This window comes from Carcharhinus amblyrhynchos, chromosome 20 (assembly GCF_965287045.1).
Source record: "Carcharhinus amblyrhynchos chromosome 20, sCarAmb.v2.hapA, whole genome shotgun sequence".
Classification (NCBI taxonomy): Eukaryota; Metazoa; Chordata; class Chondrichthyes; order Carcharhiniformes; family Carcharhinidae; genus Carcharhinus; species Carcharhinus amblyrhynchos.
This window is the reverse complement of record NC_137343.1, coordinates 45,715,377-45,732,309: the sequence shown is the minus strand read 5'-3', so window position 1 is coordinate 45,732,309 and position 16,933 is coordinate 45,715,377. Positions and strand designations below refer to the sequence as shown.

The following is a 16,933-nucleotide window of genomic DNA, read 5'->3' as shown; positions in this document are numbered from 1 at the left end:
TGTACTCAATCATTTTGATTTATGTCAGATTCTGATTTCTAAAAACAAATGCTGGGCCAAATATAAATTTGAAATGAATGTCCTCCTAAATGTTTACATTGGCAAAAAGAACTAAATTGGGAGACCAACCATTCGCAATCTTTGACCTCCTTGAATCACATGGATGAATTGACAAAGCACTGGATTAATGACTCTAATGGATGGCAATGAAGAAAAAGACTTGAATTTATAGTATGTTTCATCATGGATCAGAAACATCCTAAAGCACTTCAAATACACTTCTCTCACACTTTTAGGGTTAGTAATGTCCCTGCATGAGTTCATCTAATTATGTCATCAGGCTACCCATTACCAAAAAGAGATAGGAATACAGCCAAAAGGATAGACAAGATCAATGATTTGAGCATAAAACTTGCGTAAAATTGATTTCCTTTTAAAGTCTTCTTGCCTTGGATCTATCAGGAATCAAACTCAAAAGGTATTGCTAATGATTTTTACTGTTAACAGCTGCCATAGTTAGTTAGAGGAATGAGAATATAATCATCTTATAAAGTAGGGGCAAGTTAACTAGCAGAGGACCTCATGTTGTAATTGTATTTTCCCAGTCTAATTAAATCAAGATGAGGGGTCACACAACACCAGATTACAATCCAACGGGTTGATTTGAAATCACAAGCTTTTGGAGCGCTGCTCCTTCGGGTGAACCTGGTGACCTCTCATCTTGTCCACCCCAGTCCAATATTGGCACCTTCACATCATAATTAAATCAAAAGACAAGCAATGCCTAACACTGAGTAAAAGGCCACTGTTCGCTCATTTTAAATGGCCATCTGTGTTTTCACAAAACATATCCACATTTCCAAAATAAAGCAAAACTGATTCTAAAATGTCTCGAGCTACGGCTGTCTCGAAACAGTAAGAATGCTACAGTTGGTTTGTTTTTAATTCGGAAGAAAGATGGTCAGCACATTCCTCACAAACTAATCCAACACTGATTTGAATAGCTTAGTGTATGAAATAAGAGATGGTTCTCTCATCAACCGGGTAGATATGCAACATCCACTACAATTCCTTCTTATTACCTTTGTGCAGACATTTTTTGTTCTTCAGTAGCTTGCTATCTATTAATGCAAGGATGAAAACATTCAAATAGAATGAGAATCCAACTGGATACAAATTCATCAAAATCAGTTTGATCAAAAGGTTGTCAACTCAGAGGAGATGTCTTTGCAAAATTAATTTACCAGGAAAATTTCCAAACCTCAGCCTCATACACAAGATGATAGATCACAGAAGTGAATCTCAATTCTTCTAATTAAATTAGATATACACAAGCTATTATTTTTGTTTATGTTGTTTATGATGCAAAGGAAATTGAAGGGTCCAGAGTAATCTTAGATTCTTCTTTAATGCCACTTTTCATGTAGATAAACATAACTCTCAAATGGCTGCAAGAGAACAGTATAGCTCTGAGATAGTACGCTAGAGCGTGGGAGGATTCATCTTTCAGCATACAAATCCATTTCCTGTCTGCTGAATCTCAGATGCTCAGTCGAAAGGAACCACTTTTCCAGTGATGAGAATAAAAGGGAGGGTGTTGCTGTGTACTCAAAAACCAGTTTAAAGGACAACATCAACCGAAGACTGACTGACAGCAGGCTGTTTATCATTATTGAAGCCTCAAACAAAGGAAGGCTCTTTCCAGAACTCTAACTTTGCTTCATCCAACAGTCACAAAAATATCTTGCCATGCAGCTTCCATGGGAAGAGATGCTTACCCATTAGATGTTTTTTCCACAGAAAATGGGAAATTGCAAAATTGCATTTACACCTCATCTGGATGCATTTTTCTGTTTCTTTACTTATCCTATTATCATCCACTTCCGCCTTGCATCATCATTCCTTCCATCACTTAATAACTCCTGCTCTCCAGCTGATCAGACCTTATCTTTTCCCTTCCTTCCCAGTTCCCTTTTCCATGCCTCCCTACTTCCTTAAAACCTGCCACATAACTTTTGCCAGTTCTGATGAAACAACATTAACCCAAAACATTCACCTGGCTTCTTGCTTCACAGATGCTGGATGCTGCCTAACCTGCTGAGTATTTCCAACAACTTCTATTTTTATTTTACATTTCCAGTAACCACATTATCTTGCTTTAGGTTCCGTGATCCTATTGCGTTTCTATAGCACCGGAGCCATATTGTTTGAATTCTTCTAATCCTGAGGCTATTCTTTGCAGGTTATCTACGAGACTGACAGTGTCCGAACTTGCTGTGCCTTAGGTATAACAAGTTTTCATTGAAGTAGAAAGTTCAGTTACCACAAAGGCAGTATCAGTCGAGCTGTCTCTGGCTGTTGGAACAGCTGTTGCATCTGATCCTGTGCCAGCAGTTGATTCCATCCACATTAAGCATATTATTTATTCCTTGACTATCAGGCTAAGAATGCATACAATTTTACACTCTGCATTCATCCTGAAAAATCATTATGTTTAAAACCTAATTAGTGTGATTGCCAGGGCATCTTCACACCCACCCTATTGAACACTGGGAAGTAGGCTTTTTTTAAATCTTCTATTCAATCATGCAGCTTTGAAATTAGAAGTTTAAACCGATGAATGTAATTTGTTAGCTACTTTTAAGAATTACAGAGTTGTATTTGAAAGATGCAAGCAGACTGTTTCTCGAAGGACTGATGGAGAAAAAAATACATTTTGTGTTGCGGTGATGATCCTTTTAAGAACTAGGTTCTTCTGGGAAAGATTTCTGATCAAGCATCTTGCTTTTAATAACTGATTGTGTGAGCAAGTTGGCTGGGAAATAAACAACAGAAAAGGGCTCAACAATAATTTAATTACAATGGGGAGTAGATTATATGCTTGGGTTTTTCCAGCAGGTATTTTGAGCGGGAGAGGGCGCAAAGACGTAAAATTCCAGAGTTAAAGAATATTAGAATCAAGAGGATTCTGACCTGATGTGGCTGCATTCAAGATGTTAGTAACTCCTGTTTTGAACTGGGAGTCTAAATGTTAGGATGATTGGGAAACCTAGCTAGAAGTAAACAGAAGGCCTACAAAAGCTTAAGTTTATTAAGTCCAAATGACGTGCTGGTTAAGTGCATTAGCCATGCTAAGTTCTCCCTCAGTGTACCCAAACAGAGTGTGGCAACTAGGGGATTTTTGCAGTAACTTTATTGCAGTGTTAATATAAGCCTATATGTGACACTAAAAATAAACTTAAACTGAAGTAACAGTGTTCATTACACTCTTAGTATCTTCAACACAATGACTATTTATGAAAGAGTGTCTTTATTAGAATTAATGTTCTTTGATTTTTGTTTAGTAAAATTATTTACCTTCGTTCTTTACCAAATACCTGGATTTTCGAATTTCCAAAAAAAAAAAGCATCACTGGTCTCCACTGAGATCATAACACTGAGGAAGGGACTTGGGTCGAAATATCAGATGAGTGACTTCTATTTCTCTGTAGATGTTGCCTGGCTTGTATTTTTTTGTTGTCGTTTTCAAATTTCCAGAAAAGGCAGCATTTTGCTTGGCAGGATATTCTCATATTTTCACACTGGTACTAGGAATTATGTACTATAAACCTCAAGGGCTATCTTAAAAAATATTGAACTGATTTTGCATGCAATTTTCTTTTTATGACTTTCCAAAATCTGGTGACAGAAGAGTTCCAATTTTAAAAGTCACAAAATCTTCCTGAAGATTTCAATTTTAAGATTTCAGCACAATTTCAAGATTTGCACTAGTGTTAATGATCTGAAAGTCTGTAAGTGCAGGACTACCTAAGATCAAAAACACCAGCTCAGAGCTCCACAGTCTAGGAAGATCAAGGGATGAATTGCAAGTTTTGTGAAATGCATGGTAGAATCCATTATAGATTATACACACAACACATTTTTCTAAAAAACCTAGGATTAAAAACTGAATAATTTTAAGTGCGGAGTATTACAGGTTAGGTGGATGATTCTCCCGGCCCACCTCGCTGTCAGGGAGACACAAGCGGAGGCCACTTAGCGGATTCCACGCTGGGCACCATGGCCGCTGCCAGTTTTCCAGTGTCATCAGCTCCATGTGAAGCTGAATAAATTATTCTAATGTTGCTTTTAAAATAGTCTGCCTATCAGTAGCAACACTCCCCACTTGTAGGGACTCAGCGGTCCGATCCCGCTGAAGTGAAAGGGGGCCATTGAGGCCACCCAGGAGGTCAGGGGATGGTGGGGGGGTGGTGCCCTAGACATTGCCACCTTGGCAGTGGCAGCCTTGGCCCCCAGCACTGCCCGAGGGGCAATGTGGCAGTGCTCAAGGGGGCACTTTGACAATACCCACCCAGCATCAGGCAGTGCCAAGGAGGCGATCGGTGGAGGGTCCTGCTGTCACTCAGCAATAGGATCAGTGATAGAGGAGGAGACACATCCGGGCAGTGCAAGTAATTGGGTCACTGGGGGAGGGGGGAGTCCCACAGCCAGTGATACCAGGTCGCAGGGCTGGTCACCAATCTCAGTGCTGACAGATTGGCCTTTCTACAGTAGCCTACTCAATGCTATGTTGTCAGCCTCTCCAGCAGGAATAGGCCCCACCACTGATCTTTATGTGATTCACACTAGCGCACTCTGCAGTGCACAGACTGTGGGAGATTCATTTTGAAACCTCGGCTGAAAAAATCCAACCGGATTTACTGATTTTTACGCAAATTCAACATCAGAATTTTTTTTGGGAGAATCGCCCCCTCCCCTCAGATTTATCTGTGCACAGCCTAATTACATTCCATCACCATATAGATATAATTCTGATGTGATGAAGATTATAGCATAAATGTAAAGAATAATGAACTATATCTCTATTTCACTTAACAGTTGCTCCATTTTTGTAACTAACAAACATCTAACAATTTCAATCTTGAATCTTTCAACTGTTCCAACATTCATAGCCAAGAGGGAGAGCAATATTAATACTCTCAGCATGCGAGTGCTTGCTGATTTCACTCCGAATGATCTCGCTCTATCCCCCAATATCCCCCTTTGTTCTGAATTCTCCGACCAGAGGAAATGGTTTCCCAAAATTTAAACCATTTTATTGTCTTAATAAATCAAAGTACCTCAAAAAGATTTCCCCGAAATACGAATCAAATTGATGCAAGCTGTCCTCAATGTAATCCTTTAAACTCTGGTATCATTCTGGTGAATCTGCACCCCCTCCAAAACCAATATATCTTCCTCAAGGTATAATGCTCAAAATTATCCTCAATATTCCAGAGGTCTTACCAAGGTTTCTCCTAGTTCCATCCGTCTCTTATCATTCAAAAAGTATTACAATTTTTCTTTCCTGATCCAAAGTTGATAGTTCCCCACATTAAAATCCATTTGCCATTCCCCACTCATTTACTCAGTCTACGTTCCTTTATAATCTCCTACCCCCATCCATGCAACTCACTATGCCTTGTAACGTGGTATGTCTGCAAATTTGGACACATAATTCTGTTTCTTCATCCAAGCCATCAATATGTCAGTACTGTAAAAAGTGATACGCCAGATCTTGGGAATCCGTTTTTTTGTCATATCTTGCCTGCTTCAGAGACCAGATTTAACAGCCTAGATACTGCATTATGGATGGAAGACTTCTAGATGAAACAAATAAAACTGAATTTTTCATAAAGTTGCAGCCAGAATGTGGCACTGTGCATTGGAAAATTGCAGCAACAGAGAAACCACCACCTGAAAATCACTTGTACACATCTTCAAATGGCTGGCCCAAAGAGACTGGCAGAAATTTAGAAACTGGTTGATCACTGGCAGCAAAGGCTTTACTGTACCAGGCGGCGCGGATGGAAGGAACAGCAAATAAAAACAAGGTGAGCTTTGACTATTTTACATTCAGAAATGAAGGCTATTTAGTCCTTTCAGGTTCCCTTCCAAATTAGATCCATCATATTCTCAGTAACTATGGAATAGTTTACCTGATCAAGAAGAGAGTATGGCCATCCTGTCCGAAACCCCAAGCAAGCTATCCTTCTCTCTCTCCCCATTCAGGCAGCAGCACCAACTCTTTTGTTTTAAACAGAATTTGTCATTGGCTCCACTGATGGCACACTCTTTTGTTCCCAAGGCCTATGGATCAAATTCCGTGCTGCTGCAGTACAGTACGAGGGAGTATTGTATGTAAGATGAGACTTTAAAATAAGACTCTGCTTGATTGGAGTGCAGGGGAATGGTAAATATCCATAAAATTAGTTGAAGAAAATAATTTACCCTGTGCCTGGTTTGTTCCTTCAATCAAAATGGTCCAAAGGCATATTGATGGTCGTTTGTCATTCTTGTTTGTGGGATCTTGCTAACACAAAATTCATTTGACTACATACTAACATGTACTGTACTTCAAGATTGTTCATTGTATAATGCAGGTGAGGCATTCTGAGAGGTGTCATAGGAAATTATATGAATACGTGTGCAACTTTATTCCAGACTCCGATATCTATGTGTTCCTAAAGGATGGGTTCTCTCCAACTCAGCCTTAAAATAAGAGGACACACTGAGCCCCTGTGAGGTATAGAAACTGCAGATCGACTTAAAAGCTTGCATAATACAGTGATAAGCTAAGATTTGCATAATGAAGAGTTGCCCAATTACTGACAGATATTGACTCTGAAAAGGTAAAGGGAAGGAAAGCTCTGTACCTGCAGTGTGATGATATCTTGACGTTTGAAGGGTTCATCATTAAGAAGGTCTTTGTAACTCTTGGTTTTAATGTTCAACTGCTCCACAGCCTAATTAAAATGAAAAAAGAACCAAAAAGATTTTCAACATATATACAATACTAAAATATTCTTCTTCTAGCTCCATCATTACATAGAATTACAACAGGCAGTACCCATTCCTCCCATTGCACAGAACCTCAGTGGATGCTGTCCCATTAGTACAACGAAATGCAAAATTCAATATCCTCTGTACAACAGAGCTTCTAGCAAACCACAAACTGTACAGTTTATTTGCCTTGTAGAGCCATCCATGGATTTTTCTTAATCTAAAGAATGGTGAAAGGAATTAAAAGGAGGACAAACAAGGCCAAATCAAGAAAAAGCAAAATACTGTTGATGCTGGAAATTGGAAAAAAAACAGAAAATTCTAGAAATTGTCAGCAGGTCAGGCAGTGTCTGTGGAGAAAGAAACAGAGTTTACAGTATCACCAGACCTGGGAAAAGTTTAATGGTGCAGTTTCAGGGAGTTATATTAGGCCTAACAACTCAGGCAGTCATCTTTTCACCTCACTATTAGGCAGGGGGCAATTCTTTGGTCTTTCTCTGCTGAGTATTATGCCCAGTAAAAGCAGGTCATACTGATAACTTTTAAAGCATGAATTAAGCTCAATGTGCAATCTTCAGGAACTGACTTTTCTTTTTTAAGTGGACTATTGATGGGCTGCAAAAGATGGTCGCTGAAGGATCACCTGACTCTAGGTCTGTGGATTCAAAAATTGCCACACATTTCAAAAGGACACATTCCAGACAAGGTATTTCCTGGCTTGAATGGGTCATTCTAAAATCAAAATGGTGACTATCTTAAAAGCCCAAGATGCAAACTATAACTCAGGCTGTGACTAATCAGCGTAAAACCCAACAACATAACTGAAAGGTCGCTATGAGAGACTACGGGATAAAGAAGCCATGTTGATCGCCATATCTAAATCTCTAATTACTTTCTGCATGAACTCACAATAACAGAAACAAAAGCAGCAGAAAGGGCAAAGCTGAAGCCTTAAGAGCTGCAGACTGTAACAACATACAGCAAAATGGTCAGCACTGCTGCATCACAGTAGCAGGGAGCCATATTCAATTCTGGCCTTGGGTGACTGTGTCTCCCCATGTCTGCATGGTTTCCTCCGGGCGTTCCGGTTTCCTCTCAGTCCAAAAATGTGCGGGTGAGATGGATTTCCCTTACATTTGGGGGATTAGCTGGGTAAATATGTGGGGTTCTGAGGATTGATCCTGCGTGGAATTGTTGTTGGTGCAGGCTTGATAGGCCAAATGGTCTCCTTCTGCACTATAGGGATTCTATGATTCTATATAGCAAACAAATTTCCTGATAATAAGATGACATGTAACTAACTCTGCAACCAGCAGGAAATTCATCTCTATGAAAATCATGCAACAACTCTTGTGTATGATTTTAACTACTAAATTCACCAAAAATACTTCAGAAGAGAAAACCCTCTTCTTCATTGGGTCTGTTTTGTGTCTTTTCAGAGACAAGTCAACCTCATGAATTACGAACTATTCTTTTGTTTATAACTTGTTAAAAAGGTCTATTCCATATAACTGTATTTTCCTTGACAGGGAGTGAGGGAGCGTGCAGGTGTTTGTGTGTTTAAGAGTGTTTGTGGGTTAGACGGTGGGGGGGGTGGTGTTTGCACATTTTTCCGTATCTGCATGTGTTTTCCTCCAGATTGTGATCGTTGCGGGCTCCATGGACCGAATAGCCTCCTTCTGCACTGTAGGGGTTCTATAATGGGGAGTGGGGGGGCAGTGGAGTGGAGAGGGGAGGGAGTTGGAAGAATAATCGCAAGTACAATAATAAGTTCTTGAAAAAGTATTAAGTTGATGATGTTTGCTTTCTTTATTTTTGTGTACAATGAAGTTTGTTTTGTTTAAAAACATGCAATCTCGTGGTCTAGTTCTGTCAGTTAATTACTGGGTGTTCAGATGTCTCTTTAAACATTAACCATCTTTAACAGGATTGTAACAATACATACTCACATAGGAAACAGAAAATACATGAAAAGAACAAATATATTTCTATTGGCAAATAATTTATTCACTACAAGCATCCCACAGAGTGAGCTGCTATGAACATGATTAACTGAGCACTCGTTAACTTCAAGGTCTTTTTTTTAAAAAATACAGGCTGAAAAGTTATTTAAATCTTGCAGAATATACTGGGCAGCCTTTATTTTGAGTACCGTTACATTTCAAGGCACAAAGGGACAGTGATTTATTGCAGAGGATTTAGAAAAATGACAAGGATATTTTGGATCAAAAAACTCATGTAGTTCAGAACTGCAATCATGAGCAACATTTTTACTGTGTGCAGCCTTGTGACAGCAAATCAAAACACGCAAGACATTTTATTCCTGTGTGTTCCCCTGAGGAAAAATCTCCAGAAAAAAGAAAACAAAAACTTTAGCACACATAGGAAAACTCTGAGGATTGTTTATGATCACGTGTTACAGTTCAGTTGATTCCCATTAAAGAAAGTTGAGGAGGGAATGAGAAAGGTACGGATTCAGATCTTTAACCTTTACTATGTCATGGCTGTGGTTACATATCTGGCCAGCACAGGAGATCATTGGTGCACTCACACATCATGTTGCCACCTTTCCTGATGCAATGTTTTTCTACGCTTCTAAGATTGTCCTGATCATCTCAAGGACACATGCATATCGGTCTTTGACTTTTGCTTGGGTTGCAAGTCTGACCTTTTGAGTGTGCAGAAAGAAATTGAGTGATAACAAGTTTTAATAATTTAGAGAAATAAAATGTTAAGAATTAATGTACATAGTCTGTTGGGGCAGCACAGTGGCCCAACTGTTAGCACAGCACAGTGGCCCAACTGTTAGCACTGCTGCCTCACAGCGCCAGGGACCCAGGTTCAATTCCCGACTTGGGTCACTGTCTGTGGAGACTTTGAGTGTTCTCCCCATGTTTGCCTTTCCTCCTGGTGCTCTGGTTTCCTCCCAGTCTGAAAGACATGCAGGTTGGGTGCACTGACCTGAACAGGCGCCGGAATGTGGTAACTAGGGGAATTTCACAGTAACTTCATTGCATGTTAATGTAAGTCTCACTTTGATTAATAAATAAACTTGCAACTTTTTAGTCAGAAAAGCAAAATAAATTAAAACAAAGAGGAAGAAGAAAATGATCTTGAGAAAGACACTGAGCAAAAGTATTTAAAGTTATTTATAATTGCAAGTGTTTTATTTTGTAAGTTAGGTTTGTTATTTAGCATGATTCAGTTTGAACATTAGTTTCAACTCTTGCAAGCACTCACATGAAAGTATCTAAAATGTAGAGACGGTATATGGGATAATTGAATGGTTTGCAGAATCTGGATATACTAAGACTATTCGACTTAAAATTAAACTGGTTAATTGGCACCAATAGAAAACTGAAGATAGATTAAATCTCTCTCCTAACACAATGAACAAAGGAATCCTACAGAAAAATCATTTCGAATTGGTCCATCAAAGCAGTAGTTACCCACCTCAAACGAATAGACATTTCCAGTAGTCTTGATAGCCAATATGTGTGAGTTGTTCGTGAAGACAGAGTACATCACTGGACAGTGATACTTTCCTAAAAAAAGAAGCAAATTTATCACCATAATTAGTCCCTTCAGATAATTTTTTTTTGAGAAGGTGACCAAAGAGGTGGATGGGGGTAAGGCAGTTGACGTGGTATACATGGATTTTAGTAAGGCGTTCGATAAGGTTCACCATGGTAGGCTTCTGCAGAAAATGCAGATGTATGGGATTGTGGGTAATCTAGGAAGTTGGATCAGGAATTGGCTATCAGATAGGAGACAGAGGGTGGTGGTGGATGGTAAATATTCATCATGGAGTGCAGTTACGAGTGGTGTGCCTCAGGGATCTGTTTTGGGGCCACTGTTGTTTGTAATTTTTATTAATGATCTGGATGAGGGTATAGTTGGGTGGATTAGTAAATTTGCTGATGACACCAAAGTTGGAGGTGTGGTAGATTGTGAGGAAGGGTGTCATAGTCTGCAGGGAGACTTGGGTAGGTTGCAGAGCTGGGCCGAGAGGTGGCGGATGGAATTTAATGCGGAGAAGTGTGAGGTAATTCACTTTGGTAGGAGCAACAGATGTGTCGAGTATAGGGCTAACGGGAGGACTTTGAATAGTGTGGATGAACAGAGGGATCTAGGTGTGTGTGTACATAGATCCCTGAAAGTTGGGAATCAAGTAGATAAGGTTGTCAAGAAGGCGTACGGTGTCTTGGCGTTTATTGGTAGGGGGATTGAATTTAGGAGTCGCAGTGTAATGTTGCAACTGTACACTACTCTAGTGCGGCCGCACTTGGAGTACTGTGTGCAGTTCTGGTCCCCGCATTACAAGAAGGATGTGGAGGCGTTGGAGAGGGTGCAGAGGAGGTTTACTAGGATGTTGCCTGGTATGGTGGGGAGGTCCTATGAGGAGAGACTGAGGGATCTAGGGTTGTTTTCGTTGGGAAGAAGGCGGCTAAGAGGGGATCTTATTGAAACATATAAGATGATTAGAGGTTTAGATAGGGTGGATAGTGATAGCCTTTTTCCTCGGATGGAGAAAGCTAGCACGAGGGGGCATGACTTTAAATTAAGGGGGGGTAGCTACAGGACGGATGTCAGGGGTAGGTTCTTTACCCAGCGGGTGGTGAGGGATTGGAATGCCCTGCCTGCTGCAGTTGTAGATGCGTCTAGTTTGGGGGCGTTTAAGAGATCTCTGGATAGGTTTATGGACGAAAAGGGATTGGTATAGGCTAGTGGGTCATTGTTTTTGTAACTGGTCGGCGCAACATCGTGGGCCGAAGGGCCTGTTCTGCGCTGTAATGTTCTATGTTCTATGTTCTATGTTCTAATTGTACATGGTTCGAAAATCTACTTTTACTCCAAGCAATTGAACATTATTTTGAATATACAATCCCCCCTCTGAGTTTGAATGCAGGAAGAGATACTGGAAATTCTATAAACAGATAATATTTCCAAAGATGCACAGGTTAGGTGGATTGGCCATGCTAAATTGCCTCTTAGTGTCCATGGTAAATATGCAGGGTCATGGGGATAGGGTGGAGGGGTGGGCCTTGGTGGGATGCTCTATCGGAGAGTCAGTGCAGACTCTCTGATAGAGCATCGAAAAACATTTGGATAATTTATTAGATTAATGCCTGAAAATGGTGGGTTGTCTTATAAAGAAAGGTGACAAGCTAGGCTTTCAGCTGCTGGAGTTTAGAAGAGCAATGAGTGACAGGATTGAAACGTGTAGGATCCTGACAGGACAAGATAAATGTGGAAAGGATGTTTCTTCTTGCAGGAGAGCCTAGCCACTGTTCAAAAATAAGAGGAGGAAAAACTATTTTCTCAGAGGGTTGTGAAACTTTGGAATTCTCTTCCACAAAAGGTGTTGAGGCAGAACTTTGAATATCTGTACAGCAGAAATACAGCCTTGATAAGGAAAAGGGCAAAAAGTTATTGGAGGTGGGCATGAATGTGGATTTGAGGTTAAGATTAGTTCAGCCATAATCTTATTGGAGCAGGCTTAAGGAGCCAAATGACCTATCCCTGCTAATGCACATGTTCACAGAAGGGATTGGGTATCATAGGGAGTGGATCAGGTTTTGAAGGCCAGGCAGGAAGGCACGAAGTAAAGGTATCATTCTGGGATGAGGGATGCCCCCAATTTGCAAAAGGCATCCCCCAAAGAATATACCCACTCCCCTTTCTTCCTATCTTCCAACCATGTGGTATCAAAAGGCAGCCTGCCCACATCAACTGCATCACCGTGTGGGCAGCATAATATTTAGGTCAATTTGCTTATTAACTAGCTTAGGTCAGGGGTTGAAAAGGAAGGTGGTGAATTTGCCACCCATCATATTTTGCATGCTAGCCCCCTCCTTACCGCCAAGTAGTAACTGGGGTAGGCAAGAAAGTAGAGCTAAGCCTCCATCTGATCAGAGATGATCTTATCAAATGGCTATGCAAGCTAAAGTTCGAATGATCTTCTCCTACTTCGTATCTATGTTTCTACGATCATTTTAGGACCTTCAACAGCAAAACGGAGAACCTTTTAATTGTCCTAGTTTAGGCTAAAATAAATCCACATCTGCGAGGTGAAAAAGTCAACAATTTAAACTTCATCTACCTATTCTGATGACGTTATGCAGAAAAGCATTAGAAATCCAAATGCTCAAAAAAGCTGGTAGAATTAGATACAAAAGTGTAACATTTCAAAATAGCTAGAAAAGTAAAATGCTTTCATAAACATCACCAAAGTCACACATCAGCAACGTGTCTGTATGTGTGTATTTTCTTACCACAGAATGAGAAAATCAATTTAAAATAACCCAACAGCAAAGCCTCTTTGCTTAAAACGGCTGGTATATCTCACTATTGCTCTGGAGGTTATGCAAGAGAAAATAAAGTTACTATGATACACACACATGCACTCACCTATGACACATACACATGCATGCACGCAGACACACAGATGTACAGGTTAGGCAGATTGGCCATGCTAAATTGCCCCTTAGTGTCCAATGCTGTGTAGGTGGATTGGCCATGGTGGATATGCAGAGTTATGAGGGGGGGCGCGGGGCGGAGGGGGGGGCGCGGGGCGGAGGGGGGGGGCGCGGGGCAGAGGGGGGGGGGCGCGGGGCAGAGGGGGGGGGGGGCGCGGGGCAGAGGGGGGGGGGCGCGGGGCAGAGGGGGGGGGGCGCGGGGCAGAGGGGGGGGCAGGGTGGGATGCTCCTTCGGAGAGTCAGTACAGACTCGATGGGCCAGATGGCTTCTTTCTGCGCCACAGGGATTTTATGATTCAATGGTTCCATGTAGCTGTGATTGTTTCCACTGTTGAATTGCTGGAGGTTGCTTTAACAGGTGAGTTTAGTAGATTAAATCCAGTTAACAGGGAGGAGAGAAGGTTCCTCACTTTGTTTTGCAGTCACGTGTGGCACTTTAAGCTGCCTAATTACTTTCCAGCTGACCAGTGGCTGCTTTTCGATGCCTTTGTCTCTCCCTTGCTGGAAGCCTCTTCAAGACAGTTCTCTGTGGATCTGCCAGCTTCCAGCCCTATTCAATGCATTTTGCAGGTAAACCAAGGCAGCCATTGTTACATCATGTGAACTGTAGAAGAATTACGATTGTGCACACCTTTCAGTGGCTTATTAGTGTCTTTGCATCAAATTATTATTTATTTACTGTTACAAGTAGGCTTACATTCGCACTGCAATGAAGTGACTGAAAATCCCCTAGTCACCATACTCCAGCGCCCGTTCAGGCATACCAAGGGAGAATTTAGCATGGCCAATGCACCCAACCAGCATGTATTTCTGACTGTGGGAGGAAACTGGAGCACCCTGAGGAAACCCGCACAGACAGTGACCCAAGTCGGAAATCCAACCCAGGTCCCTGTGCTGTTAGGAAGCAGTGTTAACACTGTGCCAAAAAAAAAAATTGAATTTTAAATGTATATATCTGAGGATGTCCTCTCCTTGTCTGACTGAAGGGTTTCCTATTGAATTCAGAAGAAAGTCAGAATGCCCTCAGAGTCCATTTTGGAAACAGTTTGTAAATTCAGTTTCTTAAAATGCAACCCAAGTTTTCAAAAAAAAATACTGTGCATCATAACGTTCCTCTTCCCTTCAACAAAAAAAAATTGAAATTCCAGTTTTATCTCTTTCCTGGCAAAATAAAGGATAAAAGAAACTCATGCACTCTGGATATTTTTTTTTTACACACAGCAACACACACAATTGGTTAATGCAATACGGTTTCCTATTACATTCTTTTTCTCCTAATATTTCCCAGTGACCTTTTATCTGGCAGAGGGATTTGGCTGACAGTGCACAAAAATTCAGAATTGATGATATTATCAAGCATATAAGTCTTAAAGCATTTTAGGAAGATTTAGCATTCATGCAGGTACCTAGAGATATATCAAATTTCATGAGGTTGTCTTGGATACAAAGGCTTCAAATATGCAAATAAGATTGCCTGCATGAAGTAAGGTGTTGTGAAGCTGTTAATCCTTGTTTGGCGATGTCCAAAAGTTAGGCTCTGAATTTGTACAGACTTGAAACATTAACTCTGTTTCTCTGCACAGATGCTGTTCAGCCAGACTTGCTGAGCTTTTCCTGCATTTCCTGTTTTTATTCTAAAAGCTTGCTACCTCAGGTAGCTGCTCACTGGGAATTTGAATTTCTGGGTATTTCTTTATCAGTCACAAGTAGGTTTACATTAATACTACAATGAAGTTGCTGTGAAACTCCCCTTGTCACCACCCTGTTTGGGTGCATGGTCAAAGCACCTAACCAGCACATCTTTCGAACTGTGGGAGGAAACCAGAGCACATGGAGAAAACCCAAACAGCCACGGGGAGGACATGCAGACTCCGCAAGTGACCCAAGCCAGGGATCGAATCCAGTGCTGAGAATCAGCAGTGCTAAGCAGTGTGCCACCATGCCATCCGGTAATGGAGTGGGGCACATTTGTTTCAGATCCCTGGGAGGTGTCAGCAGCACTTTCCATTGGACTGCTACAAGTGCAGTTTGGCTTAAATGATAATGATTTTCCCACTTTGGTTACTGAGAGCAATCTGCCCCATGTCTTGCTGCTCACAGGTAGCTGGTTAGCTTCTGCCACAGTGCCCTATGTAAGGCACCTCCCTCACTATCTGTCTGGTTTCTCAACTCCCCTGACCACCTCTTAAGCTAGAAAGAATACTGCAGGCAAATCTTCAGCCTTTACCTTTCATGTTTGAATTTGACATCCCTCCGGCTCCTTGACTAAGTGGGGCCTCTCCTTTAATAGTCCCTTTACCTGCTTTGGGAATTTCCTGGTCTCTACCTAACTCTGAGAAGAGCTTATCTGTTAACCTGGTTTCTAGGCCACTCCCTTAATCTGTTTTTAATTAATTCCACAAGTCTTTCCTTGACCTCAAGTGGCTTCACCTGAGGGAACTCAGCCCGCAAAATCTTCTATCACCGCTTGAAGGACCTCCGAATGTTTTCCAACTTTTTGCACCCCTACAGAATTCTGTTGTTTTTCTCTGGCCTCCAATAGTATCACTGGACTGCCCTTGGTTTTTTTTGGAGGTGACACCCTCCAGCTTGTCAGGTCATTCCCCAATAAAAGGTCAGCTTCTTGCAAAGGTAAATTTGAGATTCTATCCACTACTATTAGCCCCATAAAAATAATTAACTCTAAATAATTTTTTACCAACTGTACCTCAGCACATTCTCCAGTGTGTTCTGAATAGTGAGTCAAATGGTTTCTGCTCTCAAGTCTTTATACAGAAAATGTAACATCAGAGGTCACACAACTATGGCAAACCTCTGACAAGATGTGGGGATGCTGGCGTTGGACTGGAGTAAACACAGTAAGAAGTCTGACAACACCAAGTTTAAGTCCAACCAACTTATTTGATAGTAAACTCACAAGCTTTCAGAGATTGCCCCTTCAGTTTATAATCTGTAAACTGTCTGTGCTGTTATATGCTCCGTCTGAGGCCAGAACTCTCCATTCACCTGACGAAGGGGCAAACTCTGAAAGCTTGTGAGTTTACTATCAAATAAATTAGTTGGACTTAAACCTGGTGTTGTCAAACCTCTGACAAGCCACTGTTCCTCAAAGATATTTCTCAAAACACTTTTTTTGAAAAGAACAAAAGACCTGCATACATTGTCATTTGCAGTTACAAGTGGCGCAGATCCAAACTCTACAAGGAACTTAAATGTGGAATTCAGGGGGCTAAAAGGGGCCATGAAATGTCTTTAGCAAGCAGGGTCAAGGAAAATCCCAAGGCTTTTTAAGCACATATTAGGAGCAAGAGAAAGACACTCAAGGACTGATAGGGCATTGGATAGAGTTACAGAACAAAGAGATCTTGGGGTACATGTTCATAGCTCCTTGAAAGTGGAGTCACAGATGGACAGAGTGGTGAAGAAGGCATTCAGCAATGCTTGGTTTCATTGGTCAGAACATTGAATACAGGAGTTGGGATGTCTTGTTGAAGTTGGACAAGACATTGGTAAGGCCACACTTGGAATACTGTGTATAGTTCTGCTCACCCTATTATAGTAAGGATATTTTTAAACTAGAAAGAGTTCAGGACAAAACTTACTAGGATGCTACCGGAACTGAATGGTTTGAG

At 41.1% G+C, this 16,933-nt stretch overlaps 1 protein-coding gene across 1 annotated transcript in view; it reads right to left on the bottom strand.

Moving 5' to 3' along the window:
• Window positions 1–16,933, bottom strand: part of ppil2 (peptidylprolyl isomerase (cyclophilin)-like 2) — a 324,215-nt gene that overhangs the window by 218,714 nt on the left and 88,568 nt on the right. The window contains exons 7-8 of the mRNA XM_080208513.1: window positions 10,276–10,367; window positions 6,696–6,785 (exon numbers count right to left, since the gene is read on the bottom strand). Coding sequence (XP_080064639.1) covers window positions 6,696–6,785; window positions 10,276–10,367 — 182 coding nt within the window. The remainder of the gene's footprint in view (window positions 1–6,695; window positions 6,786–10,275; window positions 10,368–16,933) is intronic.